The 16,098-nt window shown below is 43.9% G+C and overlaps 1 protein-coding gene across 1 annotated transcript in view; it reads left to right on the top strand.

Moving 5' to 3' along the window:
• The first annotated feature begins 5,576 nt into the window (after positions 1-5,576).
• The window catches only part of TXNDC12 (thioredoxin domain containing 12), a 55,165-nt gene continuing 44,643 nt past the window's right edge, over positions 5,577-16,098 (top strand). Inside the window, exons 1-2 of the mRNA XM_030205885.1 lie at positions 5,577-5,751; positions 12,212-12,272. Coding sequence (XP_030061745.1) covers positions 5,682-5,751; positions 12,212-12,272 — 131 coding nt within the window. The 5' untranslated portion in view covers positions 5,577-5,681. The remainder of the gene's footprint in view (positions 5,752-12,211; positions 12,273-16,098) is intronic.

Here is a 16,098-nt window from a genome sequence, read left to right as displayed (position 1 = left end):
GCATGTGCAACTCTGGTCACACTATATAGAATGGGAAACAAAAGATTTCAGCTGTTGGCTCCTAGGTTTTGGGTCTGGCTCCTAGATTCAGTGAAAATTTGTTGAGGCCTGATATATACCTATATCTATCAATCAATCAATCAATCAATCAATATTGCACACACATGTACAATACATATAAATGTTTGCAGCATAAGCAAAAAGAAGCCTGCAGCTTTGTAGACTGTAGGTGCCTGAAGGAATGGATCCTCAGAAGCTTAGCCGAGATTGGGAGGCGGGGCTGGTGTTTGGGTGGCGGGGCTAGTTCTGGGCAAGACTTCTACGGTCTGTGTCCTGAAAATGGCAGATACAAATCAAGGTAAGGTATACACAAGAAGTAGCACATATGAGTTTATCTTGGGCAGACTACATGGGCCGTGCAGGTCTTTTTCTGCCATCATCTACTATGTTACTATGTAATACATATAAATGTTTGCAGCATAAGCAAAAAGAAGCCTGCAGCTTTGCAGACTGTAGGTGCCTGAGATTTGGATATTGTAAATGACTTGGCCTTCAACTGTGTTGGAAAAAGCAGAGGGATGCTGTGTAGCCGATGATGCTTTTCATTGACCCAGTATAACAATTCTCCAGAGATGAGCTTTGGAAACCTTCAGAGCTAATGAGAGGGCTTGCATGGTCTCAAAAGCTTGCATACAGCCATAATTCTTCTGCTGGTGCAATTAGAACATTTCACAACCTGCAAACCATCCCATTTTCTTTGGAGCAAGTACAGGGGAGTTATTTTTTTAGTTGATTTTCTGTCTTTGCAGTTAGAGTCCATGCCCCACACAGACTTCACAAGCCCCAGGGGAATTTATTTCTGCAGCAGGTGGATTACAAACATTCAGACACATCAACAGCTCTGTGTGGAAGAAAAAAAAAAAAAAAACATTCAGAGCTTCATCTTGCAGTTTGCTGTGTGTTTCCAAAGTGGAACGACTGACGAAAGCTATGCTATGGAAAAACATAAGAACAAACAGAAAAAATGAATAAGAAGAAAACGGGCAAGCTGAATGTCCCATTGCAGGCTGACCATCCCCTGCTTGAGATCAGCATTCCATATGTTCCCAGGTTCCGATCTGACGAAGAAGGGCAACCTTCGAAAGCTAATCAAGAAATGTATTAAGTTATGTCCAATAAAAAAGGTATCATCTTATTTTCTTTTCCATGTTTTATTTTGTTTGATTTCTATAGATTCTACATGGAATGTTGCTATTCCACTAGCAACATTCCATGTAGAAGTCGGCCCTTGTGGATCACCAATGTGGCCGCGCAGGCTTCTGCTTCTGTGAGTCTGACGTCCTGCACGTACGTGCAGGATGTCAGACTCACAGAAACAGAAGCCTGCGCAGCCTTCTACATGGAATGTTGCTAGTGGAATAGCAACATTCCATGTAGAGTCTCCAATAGTAGCAACATTCTATGTAGAATCTCCAATGGTATCTATTTTACTGTCATAGTAATGCTTGAATGTTTTCACTTATGTTTGAACAATTTTATTGTTATTAATGACAAACAATATAACAATTGAACAAGTATCCCACAGAATCTCTCATTCGTCCATCACATATATCGATATGTTCTTATAACAGATTCAATGACTTTCTGTCTTAATACTCCCCTTGTAGAGGAATCGCATAATGTCTACAAGTACAATCTATACTTTCTAGAAGCACGATTCCATAGATAAACAACAATAAGGTACCTACTACATAATCCTCCTTCCCTCCCCAAACCCCCCCCCGTCTATAACTTCCCCCCTCCCTCCCCACCCTAGCCCTCCCTTTTCCCCATCCCCCCAACCACCCCCCCTCCCCTCTCCCCCTACTCAGCCTGGAAGAACTTTATTGAATCAAAATAGGAAGTTCACTTTGCATTAAGAAGTAGGCTCCGGCCTCTTGGGCTTAGAATACGTAAGTAAGGGCCCCAGAGGGCCAAGAATGCAATCCTCTTTTTCTGCGAGAATCTAATCTCATTAGCCTCCCAGGAAATCAGCTGATGCAACTGATTCCTCCAGTGCCAGTAAGCCAGAGGGTCTTTGACCGTCCAGTATTGTAGTATGCATTTCCTCGCCAGTAAACACATCTTGCGAATTAACAATACTTCAAAGCGGTTCTGTCCTCTAAAGGACTCTGGCAGATCTAAAATTAATTGTTCAACTGTTCCCCGGGTCCTGACACCCAGTTTTCACTTATATACACTGTCAGCTAGCACATTTGCTTATTTCTGATCTGAGGAAGAAGGGCAACCTTCGAAAGCTAATCAAGAAATGTATTAAGTTATGTCCAATAAAAAAGGTATCATCTTATTTTCTTTTCCATGTTTTATTTTTGTTTGATTTCTATTGATAACCTTAAGAGTGGACTAACACGGCTACCACACTCCTCTACATATGTTCCCAGGAAAGATCAGGCACACCTGGTCTCATTTCTCTACTAGAGCATAAGAACTGAAATATTTCAGTCAGCCAAGCATCCAGTCTGTCTCCAACAGCAATAAACAGACAGTGCTTAAAGGACATGTACAATCAATAGCAATCATAAAGTTGTCTGTCCTCTTTCAGACCCTTCTGCTTTCTAGCAGCAGTGGACCAGATGAACCAGTCAGGCCATTAGCAAGGACAAAGTGATTACAAAAGGCAGTAGCTTTTGAGGGGGCTAAAGAACAGCTACAGTCAGAGCAAAACAATAATACACCACCTTGAGTGAATTCTTTTAAAAAGGCGGTAAATAAATCCTAATAAATAAATACATGAATAAATAGGTCTTGAGAATGGCACAAACTAAAAGAAACAACTGAAGCTCTTTTACCAGCAGGGAGAGTGGGTAGATTTCAAACAGCCTTTTACCCAGCTCAGTGGTTTTCAATCGTGTCCTTGGGACACCCCCCAGCCAACCAGGTTTTCAGGATACCCACAATGAATATGCATGAGATAAATTTGCATGCTCTGCATCCATTGTAAGTAAATCTATTTATGCAAATCAATTGTGGGTATCCTGAAAACCTGATTAACTAGGTGTGTGGTGAGGACTGGGTTGAGAACCCCTGATCCAGATTATTCTGGGAAGGGAGGTGTTGGGGGAAGGGATCTAACAATTAACTGGGGGACATAAGGCTGAAGATGTGCACCAGACTTAATTTAGATATGGTTCAGGGGTGTCAAATGGCATTCTTGGAGGGCTGCAAATCAGACAGGGTTTTAGGATATCCCTAATAAATATTAATATTAAACCATATAACAACTATCCTTTAATTGCACTTTATTGAATATCACAAGTATATCAAAACCTTTAAAATCTAATATCAAAGATAAACCAGCTGCACACACGTGTGGTGGCTAGATAATCTACTGTCCAAAGACAATTACCGTTACAGGTACGCAACTACTTTTTACTCAGGGTCCATTTTCTGTCCCTCTGAGATTGGGCAACACTGGGTGTTAATTCCCCAGCTCACATTTTGCGCTCATTCTCAATCTCAGCCCACAGGCAAAGAAAGCACCATCCTTAGTTTATAACTTGGACGTAACATAATGATGTTATTAGCCCAAAACAGTAGAAGAAAAAAAATCGATTAAAAACTGTTTCTCTAGAATCTGATTACTGATTATAGAAAATCAGTCAACAGAATTAATTGTAGTTATCTACAATTTGAGGGAACAGGATAGTACAGTTGCATTTTTGCCATTTCTGCTGTTTGATTATATATTACACCAGTATTTAATGTTACAGTATTATACTTGTCTTGCCACTTTGGTTCTGCACTTTATTTTGAGGAAATGCCCTCTCAAATTTGGAGATCACGTCCAGGTACCAGAAGAATGGGTTGCATTTCAACAGAGATGCTAAGAGTGAACCGTCTCAAAGAGTAAGATTTTTCATAGGGTATATCCAATATATAAATATAGAATGACTTAAGTGTAGTATTGCTTTGCAAATGAATCAAGGCAGAATTAAATGACAGCAGCTTTGCTTTGGAGCCTCTTAAAGTGGGGAGCAATTTGGATACATTTTGAGCTGAAAATTGTCATCCACCCAGACCAGTAGTTAAATATATGTACTGAAGTTTCAGAGCACATGTATTTGCAACAAAAGGAAACGGGATAGGGCAAAGGGAAGCAGTAGGTGGGAAGGAATGTGCAAAATTTCTTCCTACTGGTTGGGCCACTGGGTTTACTTCTCTAAGGCTTCCCTGTCATGAAAGCAGTGATCAAGATCAGAGCACTGGTACTGAATCTGTGATGAATAAGAAACAGGGTTCAGAGTGTGACACACTCCTAATGAATGAGACTTGGAGGCTTATTTTCAAAGCACTTAGCCTCCCAAAGTTCCATAGAAACCTATGGAACTTAGCCTCCCAAAGTGCTTTGAAAATATGCCTCCTGGTATCTCTGTTTCAGCAGCTGGCTTCCCAGTACTGAACCATTGTTTTGCTCTGAAGAGAAAGGGTCAGGATACACTAACTTTAGGAGTTGGCAGAAATCATTAGCAAAAAAAATTTAATCCTAGAAGGATCGTGCAAATAAAGTTTTGCATGATATGGCAAGGACTTCTATAATAAGTACATAAGTACATAAGTACATAAGTAGTGCCATACTGGGAAAGACCAAAGGTCCATCTAGCCCAGCATCCTGTCACCGACAGTGGCCAATCCAGGTCAAGGGCACCTGGCACGCTCCCCAAACGTAAAAACATTCCAGACAAGTTATACCTAAAAATGAGGAATTTTTCCAGTCCATTTAATAGCGGTCTATGGACTTGTCCTTTAGGAATCTATCTAACCCCTTTTTAAACTCCGTCAAGCTAACCGCCCGTACCATGTTCTCCGGCAATGAATTCCCGAGTCTAATTACACGTTGGGTGAAGAAAAATTTTCTCCGATTCGTTTTAAATTTACCACACTGTAGCTTCAACTCATGCCCTCTAGTCCTAGTATTTTTGGATAGCGTGAACAGTCGCTTCACATCCACCCGATCCATTCCACTCATTATTTTATACACTTCTATCATATCTCCCCTCAGCCGTCTCTTCTCCAAGCTGAAAAGCCCTAGCCTTCTCAGCCTCTCTTCATAGGAAAGTCTAGGCAGGATCTCTCAGGCGTCCTGCTGAATATGGTGAAAATAAAAATCACATTTCTGGAATGTATTTATTTATTTATTGCATTTGTATCCCACATTTTCCCACCTATTTGCAGGCTCAATGTGGCTTACATAGTCTTGTTAACATTGCCATTCCAGGATATCAGATACAGTTAGTATTGTGCAGAGAGTAAATAAGTGAAGAGAAAAGAAGGAAGGGAGTGATTAGGGTAGTTATAGAAGGTGGGCTTTCATAACTGAAGGTGGATTAGTGAGGTTATCGTAATGACAAGCGTGTTTTCATGGGAGAAGTGTATAATCCAGAATAGATCCTGTTTGCATTGTGCCCTGTACAGAACAAGCAATAAATGTTGGTACAGGCAGCCTCTCTTACTTTTCAATCTGGGTTTAGAGGCACCTCCCACATCCGTCAAACCTCACTTCCTTCCTTGTTAAAAAAAAAAAAAAGAGAGAGAAAAGCAAAGGAGAGCCTGCTTCGCTGCTGGCTTTCTGAGTTGCTGCTGCTGCTCTGCTTTGGAGGTTTTGGCAGAGATCCAGGCTAACAATGAACCCGCAGCCTTTCTTACTTTTCATGATCATTTCTGCAGCTTTGGCCGGAGAAAGGCTTGGAAGGGGTAAAGTATTTTTTTGAATGAAATTTTGCATCTAAACTTTTAGGGACCAGGTCTTGCAAATCTTGGCACTTGGAGGGGGGGGGGGGGGGGGGGGTGCATTGAATATGCCGGGCTGCGGAAAAGGATGCGGACGGCTGTTTGAAAAGGGTATTGTTGGAATTCGAGGCGGAGGGGGAATCGCTGCTGGAGGGGGCGGTGGGAAGGCCATTTGATGCTGAGAAATGTAATTGCACCAACTCATTTAACTGGACACTCTCCTTGATCAGCTTCATTGCAGGGCTTTGTGGTATTCAAACAAAAATCAGGCACAGAGCGGCGGAGTAGCCTAGTGGTTAGTGCAGTGGACCTTGATCCTGGGAAGAGTTCGATTCCCACTGCAGCTCCTTAAGTCACTTAACCCCTCCATTGCCCCTGGTACAAAATAAGTACCTGAATATATGTAAACCGCTTTGAATGTAGTTGCAACAACCTCAGAAAGGCGGTATATGATCATTTCCCTTTTTAAAAGTGAGTTAGTTACCTGTTCGGTGGGGTGATCTGCAGGATGAAGGCTTAGCCCTGGAGCATGAGCATCGTAGCTAATGACCAGAAATCTCGGGGGTCCGGGTCTTTAATGTTCCCGTGGACCCGAATCGCTTCTCCCTCCCATATACTTGTAACGCTACCTTTCAATTCCTGGTCGTTCTATTATCATTGTAGCCCTTGAGTTCCTATACTTTGGCCCTTCTAACTCTCACCCTGTTATGCGTTCGCCATTCCAAGGGGGGTGGGATGTATTTCAGTGAGATGCACTGTGAACTGGAGAAATGCTGTAAAGAGAACTTTTTAAGGGATTGAGGAGTCGTGAACTGCACTCCTGAACCTAATCGGAGAAAATTTTTCTTCACCCAACGTGTAATTAGACTCTGGAATTCGTTGCCGGAGAACGTGGTACGGGCGGTTAGCTTGACGGAGTTTAAAAAGGGGTTAGATAGATTCCTAAAGGACAAGTCCATAGACCGCTATTAAATGGACTTGGAAAAATTCCGCATTTTTAGGTATAACTTGTCTGGAATGTTTTTACGTTTGGGGAGCGTGCCAGGTGCCCTTGACCTGGATTGGCCACTGTCGGTGACAGGATGCTGGGCTAGATGGACCTTTGGTCTTTCCCAGTATGGCACTACTTATGTACTTATGTACTTATGTCCTGTGCTAATACTGTTTGTGTTGATACATGATGACGTGTAACTTCATAAATAAGTATAACCTTCTTTCTCATTTCCTACTGTTCTCCATTTCTTTCCCTCAGCTCTATTATCCGACTAATTTTGTATGTTATCTTTGTACTTGATCCTTATGGAAATCTCTGTAGCCCCCCCCCCCCCCATAGTAACATAGTAAATGATGGCAGATAAAGACCTGTACGGTCCATCCAGTCTGCCCAACAAGATAAACTAATTTTACACGATATGTGATACTTTATATGTATGGCCAAGTTTGATTTGTCCTTGCCTTTCTCAGGGCACAGACCATAGAAGTCTGCCCAGTACTGTTCTTGTACTAAGTTCTGAAGCTAACATTGAAGCCCCTTAAAATTTACACTCCAGCCCATCCCTATCTATTCAGTCACGATCAGGGTGTAGACCGAAGAAGTCTGCCAAGCTCCCGTTTTGTTTCCAATTACCGGCGTCGCCACCCAGTCTCCGTTAAAATTCCATGGAGCCATTCCTTCTAAACAGGATTCCTTTGTGTTTATCCCACGCATGTTTGAATTCCATTACCGTTTTCATCTCCACCACCTCCCGCGGGAGGGCATTCCACATATTCACAACCCTCTCCATGAAAAAATACTTCCTGACATTAGTTCTGAGCCTGCCCCCCTTCAATCTCATTTCATGTCCTCTCGTTCTACTGCCTTCGTATCTCCGGAAAAGGATCGTTTGCGGATTAATACCTTTCAAATATTTGAACGTCTGTATCATATCACCCCTTTTTCTCCTTTCCTCCAGGGTATACATGTTCAGGTCGGCAAGTCTCTCCTCGTATGGTTTGCAACACAAATCCCATACCGTTTTCGTAGCTTTTCTTTGCACTGCTTCCAGTCTTTTTACATCTTTAGCAAGATACGGCCTCAAAAACTGAACACAATACTCCAAGTGGGGCCTCACCAACGACTTGTAGAAGGGCATCAAAACCTCCTTTCTTCTGCTGGTTATGCCCCTCTCTATGCAGCCTAGCATCCTTCTGGCTACGGCCGTCTCCTTGTCGCATTGTTTCTTCACCTTCAGATCCTCCGACACCAACACCCCAAGGTCTCTCTCCTGAGTCGAACTTGCTAATCTCTCCCCTCCTATCCGGTATTTCTCTTTTGGGTTTCCGCACCCCAAGTGCATCACTCTACACTTCTTGGCATTACATTTTTTTTGTTATTTTTAAATTATTTTTATTAACGTTTTCTTTACATAACATCCACATATCTAAACATATATACTTAGCATTAAATTTTAACTGATAGAGAAATACTGGGGATTAAACGCTAGGTTTCTCTTATATTATAAATATACAAAATGCTAGAAACCTTAAATCTTGTCTACTTGTACCTACTATAGTTTGTGTGATATAAAAGTGTACAATAATTTGTAATAGCGCTCAGAATGCCATACATGGAACTCAGCTGTAAAACAACTCATTACATGCCACTGGAAAACACCATCATTGCACAGCCCTCCCTTCCTACTTCTCAAAGGAGCTAACTGCAAGAAACATACAATGTCCCATATCATGAAAGCAATGGTACTTAGCTCCAATGTGTCTGATGTATCCCGCTGAGCTGTTAGGTGTCCCAGTGAACAAAATAGCCAATTGGCATTCTTCTATTGTTCATTTTTTTTCTTTTGCTCGTGTTGGTGCCAAAGTGGTGTGGGGAGTAGTTATCATCTACTCTACGCTTTCACGTTCCCAACATGCTGCATGTTTCGCCAAAGAGGCGTCTTCAGGAGAACGAGATCATTAGCTAACAGTTTAGCATGGAGATTCCAGGAGGCAGACAGCTCACTGTACCCCTCGAGATCGAAAAATGCTAAACTGTTAGCTAATGATCTCGTTCTCCTGAAGACGCCTGTTTGGCGAAACATGCAGCATGTTGGGAACGTGAAAGCGTAGAGTAGATGGTAGCTACTCCCCACAAACTACACTTCGGCACCAACACGAACAAAAGAAAAAAATGAACAATAGAAGAATGCCAATTGGCTATTTTGTTCACTGGGACACCTAACAGCTCAGCGGGATACATCAGACACATTGGAGCTAAGTACCATTGCTTTCATGATATGGGACATTGTATGTTTCTTGCAGTTAGCTCCTTTGAGAAGTAGGAAGGGAGGGCTGTGCAATGATGGTGTTTTCCAGTGGCATGTAATGAGTTGTTTTACAGCTGAGTTCCATGTATGGCATTCTGAGCGCTATTACAAATTATTGTACACTTTTATATCACACAAACTATAGTAGGTACAAGTAGACAAGATTTAAGGTTTCTAGCATTTTGCATATTAAATTTTAACTGCCAGACCCTCAACCATTCTTCTAACGTTCGGAGATCCCTTCTCATCGTTTCTACTCCCTCCAGGGTATCCACTCTATTGGCTATTTTCGTGTCATCCACAAAAAGGCACACCTTTCCTTCCAACCCTTCAGCAATATCTCCCACAAATATGTTGAACAGAACAGGCCCCAGCACCGACCCCTGAGGAACTCCACTGCTCACCTTCCTTTCCTCCGAGCGGATTCCATTTACCACCACCCTCTGCCACCTGTCGGTCAAACAAATTTCCTATCCAGTTCACCACTTTCGGTCCTAAGTTCAACCCTTTCAGCTTATTCACGAGTCTTCTGTGGGGGACCGTATCAAAGGCTTTGCTGAAATCCAAGTAGATTACATCTAGCGCACGTCCTCCATCCAGTTCTTTAGTCACCCAGTCAAAGAAGTCAATAAGATTTGTTTGGCAGGATTTTCCTTTGGTAAAGCCATGTTGCCTCTGGTCCTGTAACCCGTCGGCTAACTATCCTTTCTTTCAGCAGCGACTCCATTATTTTTCCTACCACCGACGTGAGACTTACCGGTCTGTGGTTTCCCACTTCTTCCCTGTCTCCACTTTTGTGAAGAGGGACCACATCCGCTTGTCTCTAATCTCGCGGAACCTCTCCCGTCTCTAAAGATCTATTAAATAAATCTTTAACAGGCCCCACCAGGACCTCCCTGAGCTCCCTCAGTAGCCTGGGATGTATCCCATCCGGCCCCATAGCTTTGTCCACCTTCAGATTCTCTAGCTGTTTATAAACTCCGGCGCAGTATCCACTCCATTCCCAGACGTTCCCTCGGCAGCCAACCACGGTCCTTCTGCAGGATTTTCCTCCGTGAACACCGAAGAGAAATAATTGTTTAGCATGTTCACTTTATCTTCATCACTCTCCACATAGCCATTCTCATTATCTTTCAGTCTCGCAATTCCATTCCTATCTCTTCTTTCTCCGATATACCTGAAAAAAGTCTTGTCATCTCTCTTTACATATTTAGCCATTTTTTCTTCCGCTCACGCTTTTGCTAGTCGTATTTCCCTCTTCGCTTCTTTCAGTTTAATCCGATAATCTTTTCCGTGACCCTCTCATTGTGTTCTTTTGTATTTCCTGAACAAAGCCTCTTTTGCTCGTATTTTTTCAGCTCCTTGTTTGGAGAACCATATAGGCTTCCTGCTTCTCTTAGTTTTGTTTACTTTCCTCACAAAAAGATCAGTCGCCATATTTATAGCAGCCTTTAGCTTGGACCACAGTTTTTCCACGTCTCCTACGCCTTCCCACGTTATAAAAAGTCACCCTTCAAACTTGGAAATATGTGTAGAAGAAATGAGATTACAGCAACTCCTACGTATTTAATAATAGAGCAGAAATGTATATTTCATTGGCCTTGGGACAAACCCCTACACTTAGCTTGATTACAAAATATTCACAGAAAATACATTTAAATCCGATAACCAAAACACCAAGCACATGCAAACTACAAATGCATCAATTACTTCTGCACCCCCCCCCCCCCATTTAATTTGTAATTGATATTAAGGCGTTTTTTTTTTCCAGCTATCAGATGATCCTGCAGTAGTGAGAAATTCTAGAAGAAAGTAAATATCTGTAGCCAGCTGTTTGTTCACCAATTTCCTGGCACGGCAGCATTCAGTAGGCAGTTGGACCTAGGGAGAAATGATAGTATCTGAGAAGTGATAGTATCTGAGGATTTGAAGGCGAACGAAACAGTGTGACAAGGCGTTGGCCGTAGCTAGAAGGTTGTTAGGCTGTATAGAGAGAGGTGTGACCAGCAGAAGAAAGGGGGTGTTGATGCCCCTGTATAAGTCGTTGGTGAGGCCCCACCTGGAGTATTGTGTTCAGTTTTGGAGGCCGTATCTTGTTAAGGATGTAAAAAGAATTGAAGCGGTGCAAAGAAAAGCTACGAGAATGGTATGGGATTTGCGTTACAAGACGTATGAGGAGAGACTTGCTGAACTAAACATGTATACTCTGGAGGAAAGGAGAAACAGGGGTGATATGATACAGACGTTCAAATATTTGAAAGGTATTAATCCGCAAACGAACCTTTTCCGGAGATGGGAAGATGGTAGAACGAGAGGACATGAAATGAGATTGAAGGGGGGCAGACTCAAGAAAAATGTCAGGAAGTATTTTTTCACGGAGAGAGTAGTGGATGCTTGGAATGCCCTCCCGTGGGAAGTGGTGGAAATGAAAACGGTAACGGAATTCAAACATGCGTGGGATAAGCATAAAGGAATCCTGTGCCGAAGGAATGGATCCTCAGGAGCTTAGTCAAGATCGGGAGGCGGGGCTGGTGGTTGGGAGGCGGGGATAGTGCTGGGCAGACTTATACGGTTTGTGCCAGAGCCGGTGGTGGGAAGCAGGACTGGTGGTTGGGAGGCGGGGATAGTGCTGGACAGACTTGTACGGTCTGTGCCAGAGCCGGTGGTTGGGAGGCAGGGCTGGTGGTTGGGAGGTGAGGATAGTGCTGGGCAGACTTATACGGTCTGTGCCAGAGCCGGTGGTTGGGAGGAGGGGCTGGTGGTTGGGAGGCGGGGATAGTGCTGGGCAGACTTATACGGTCTGTGCCCTGAAGAGCACAGGTACAAATCAAAGTAGGGTATACACAAAAAACAGCAAATATGAGTTATCTTGTTGGGCAGACTGGATGGACCGTGCAGGTCTTTTTCTGCCGTCATCTACTATGTTACTATGCTTAAAATTCTGGTGGTCCCCTCACCCCTGACAGACTGAAGGCACTTTGCCACTCCCTATTTGTATACTAGCAATGTAATATTTTCCTCTTTTTTTTTTTATTTTTTTAACATTCTCTCCTTTGGCCTTAGCTTGCTTGATCTGCATCTTGGTGATTACTACAAACATGCAATGTTTATTTCTGCCCCAGGGTTTGGAGATCACATTCACTGGAGAACACTGGAAGATGGGAAGCAGGAGGCAGCTGCCAGGTATTTCACCCACCCACAGGGAAGATAAATGACTTTTTTCTTTCTCCAGATCTGTCTGTTCTCATTGTGTCCTCCTTACAGGTCTATGGGGAAACATATAGCAAAATTCACAGATTGCTAGGACCCTTGGAACTGGATCGAGACCACTGACTCATTTCACATAAGTCATCTGAGCTGTGTTTTGAGCCAGTGGCTTAGAAAGTAAACAGCTCTAGGGCCCTGTGTTTACTAAACCACGTTAGCGTTTTTAACGTACTTACAATTAGCACGCACGCTAACCGTGTAGGCATCTATAGGGATATTATAGGCGCGTACATGGTTAACGTGCATTAAAGATGCCAGGGGCGTAGCCAGACCGGTGGGAGGGGGGTCCAGAGCCCGAGGTGAGAGGGCACATTTTAGCCCTCCCCCCAGCGCCGCCAATCCCCCCCCCCGCCATTGCCAACTGCCGCCACCACCACCACCAACAACTTTGACCCCCCCTGATGCCAACCCTCTCCACCCCCCCTCTCCCACCGCCAACCCTCCCCTGCCACCGCCGTCACCTACCTTTGCTGGCGGGGATTAGGGTCCCCCGCCAGCAAAGGTAGGCGACGGCAGGTTGGCGGCGGGAGGGGGGGGTCGAGAGGGTCCTTGGCAGGGGAGTCCAGGGCCAAACCTACGGGGCCCAGGCCCCCGTGGTCCCACGTAGCTACGCCACTGAAAGACGCTAACATGCCTATAACATGGCTTAGTAAACAGGGCCCCTAGTGCAGTGACCATTTCCCTGAGTTAATCAGTCTCTACTGCCTATATTTGTAAAGCGTTTAATAGTCCACATGTCTGAGGGGACAGGCTGGGGCAGAGGAAGGAATGAGAGAGAGAGAGAGTGTCTTCTGTAGTAGGAGAGCTCTCCTGTTTGTTTGCGTTTCTTAAGAAACTTTTATACCACTAAGCTAAAAAATAAGATCACAGCAATTTATAAAAGTAAAAAAAAAAAATCACAAAAGAAAAGAGTGCCGTAAATAGGATAGGAAAGCTAACCATCAGAGGCACAGATATATCCCAGTGAAATCAGGCATTTCTCTCCGATGAGGAAGACCAAAGGCCATCCTAAAATATGTGTTTTTAACGTTCTCTAAATTCAGGGCCGTGCCAACACAGTAAGCGAGGTAAGCATGGCAGGAGGGCGCCATCCTCTGGGGGGCACCCCGCCGCACCATGATTACCTCGCCCTCTTCTCCCCAGATCCTTTTCCTTTATTTTTTTTTGTTTAAATTTACCTCTGTCCGGCGGCAGCGTAGCATTAGTGAGAAGGAGGTGGCGCTCCCCCGCCCCGACGTGTCAGTCTTCCCTTCGCTCAGTTCCGCCTTCTTCTGACATCAGAAATGACGTCAGAAGAAGGCGGGACACTGAGCGAAGGGAAGACTGACACGTCGGGGCGGGGGAGCGCTGCCTCCTTCTCACTAACGCTACGCTGCCGCCGGACAGAGGTAAATTTAAACAAAGGAAAAGGATCTGGGGAGAAGAGGGCGGGTAGTGTAGCGATCGTTTTCAGGGGGGGGGGGGCCACCTGCAGGGGGGCGCCGGAGACCCTAGGCACGGCCCTGTCTAAATTTGTTTTCAATGAGGCTTCATTTCATTTTAAAAATAGTAACCTTCGGGGTAGTGTGATTTCTGCAGGGGAGAGGGTTTGTATGAGCGGGGGTATGTTTGTGTGAGAATTAGAGTGTTGGATGCTGGGCATGAATGTTGAGCGTTGGAGTTTTTTCTATGTTCTGATATAAAATTGCATTGGATGGGAGAATCGGGTATATTTTTAATGCTGTGTTGCAGGCTTTATACTGTCACTTCGCTAAAGTTGCGATTCTCATGCTGTGGATTGTAATTATGATGCGATTTACGTTAACTCCTCTTGTGGGGGGAGGAACCATATAATAATTTATATAATGTGTGCTATTTTTCATGTTGTGAATTTTAAGGTAAATAGGCAAACACAGCAAAGGTGACACAAAAGATGATGGAGAAAAAAAACATCCAATGGACTCAGAGTTCACATCAGAAGTTTTATTCAAAAATATGCGATGGACTTGACATGAATCGTGTTTCGGCCGTGAGGTCCTGCCTCAGGAGTCCCTGTATAGTGCACAAGTTGAACTTCTCTGTGTTCTGTGAAAGAAAAAAAAAACTAATACCAGGTGTAACGCGGAGCGGCCACTTCTAAATAGGAGCAGAATGTAGCAAACACAGGAGTGCGCACTTCTAAATTGTGTTGGACGTTTTTTTCTATGTCATCTTTTGTGTCACATTCGCTGTGTTTGCCTGCTTGCATTGACATGTGCGGAGGTTTTTTTTTTTGTTCTTCTGTGCTTGTCAGTGAATTTTAAGGTTACAGGGTTTTGTAATCTCCAATCCAATATTATAAAGATTTTTAAAAGAAAAAAAAAAGGTAACTTATTCCATAACACAGGTGCCAGCAGGAAAAAAGCACTTGCTCATATAGAAGCCAGTCAAGCCCTGGACACATTCTGCTAGCAGACAAAAGAACTTCAGGCACAGGCAGCTCCTTGTGACTCTGGGCAAGTCACTTAGCCCTCCATTGCCCCATGTAAGCCGCATTGAGCCTGCCATGAGTGGGAAAGCGCAGGGTACAAATGTAACAAAAATAAAATAGATACTATTAGAGATTCTACATGGAATGTTGCTACTATTGGAGATTCTACATGGAATGTTGCCACTATTGGAGATTCTACATGGAATGTTGCTATTCCACTAGCAACATTCCATGTAGAAGGCCGTGCAAGGCTTCTGTTTCTGTGAGTCTGACATCCTGCACATACGTGCAGGACGTCAGACTCACAGAAGCAGAAGCCTGCGCGGCCACATTGGTGATCTGCAAGGGCCAACTTCTACATGGAATGTTGCTAGTGGAATAGCAACATTCCATGTAGAATCTCAAATAGTAGCAACAGTGGAGGAGTGGCCTAGTGGTTAGGGTGGTGGACTTTGGTCCTGAGGAACTGAGTTCGATTCCCACTTCAGGCACAGGCAGCTCCATGTGACTCTGGGCAAGTCACTTAACCCTCCATTGCCCCATGTAAGCCACATTGAGCCTGCCATGAGTGGGAAAGCGCAGGGTACAAATGTAACAAAAATAAAATAGATACTATTGGAGATTCTACATGGAATGTTGCTACTATTGGAGATTCTACATGGAATGTTGCTATTCCACGAGCAACATTCCATGTAGAAGCCTGCGCGGCCACATTGGTGATCTGCAAGGGCCAACTTACATAAGTACATAAGTAGTGCCATACTGGGAAAGACCAAAGGTCCATCTAGCCCAGCATCCTGTCACCGACAGTGGCCAATCCAGGTCAAGGGCACCTGGCACGCTCCCCAAACGTAAAAACATTCCAGACAAGTTATACCTAAAAATGCGGAATTTTTCCAAGTCCATTTAATAGCGGTCTATGGACTTGTCCTTTAGGAATCTATCTAACCCCTTTTTAAACTCCGTCAAGCTAACCGCCCGTACCACGTTCTCCGGCAACGAATTCCAGAGTCTAATTACACGTTGGGTGAAGAAAAATTTTCTCCGATTCGTTTTAAATTTACCACACTGTAGCTTCAACTCATGCCCTCTAGTCCTAGTATTTTTGGATAGCGTGAACAGTCGCTTCACATCCACCCGATCCATTCCACTCATTATTTTATACACTTCTATCATATCTCCCCTCAGCCGTCTCTTCTCCAAGCTGAAAAGCCCTAGCCTTCTCAGCCTCTCTTCATAGGAAAGTCGTCCCATCCCCACTATCATTTTCGTCGCCCTTCGCTGTACCTTTTC

This window comes from Microcaecilia unicolor, chromosome 6 (genome assembly GCF_901765095.1).
Source record: "Microcaecilia unicolor chromosome 6, aMicUni1.1, whole genome shotgun sequence".
Lineage (NCBI taxonomy): Eukaryota > Metazoa > Chordata > Amphibia > Gymnophiona > Siphonopidae > Microcaecilia > Microcaecilia unicolor.
The sequence above is the reverse complement of the archived record's forward strand: the minus strand, read 5'-3'. Positions and strand labels throughout refer to the sequence as shown.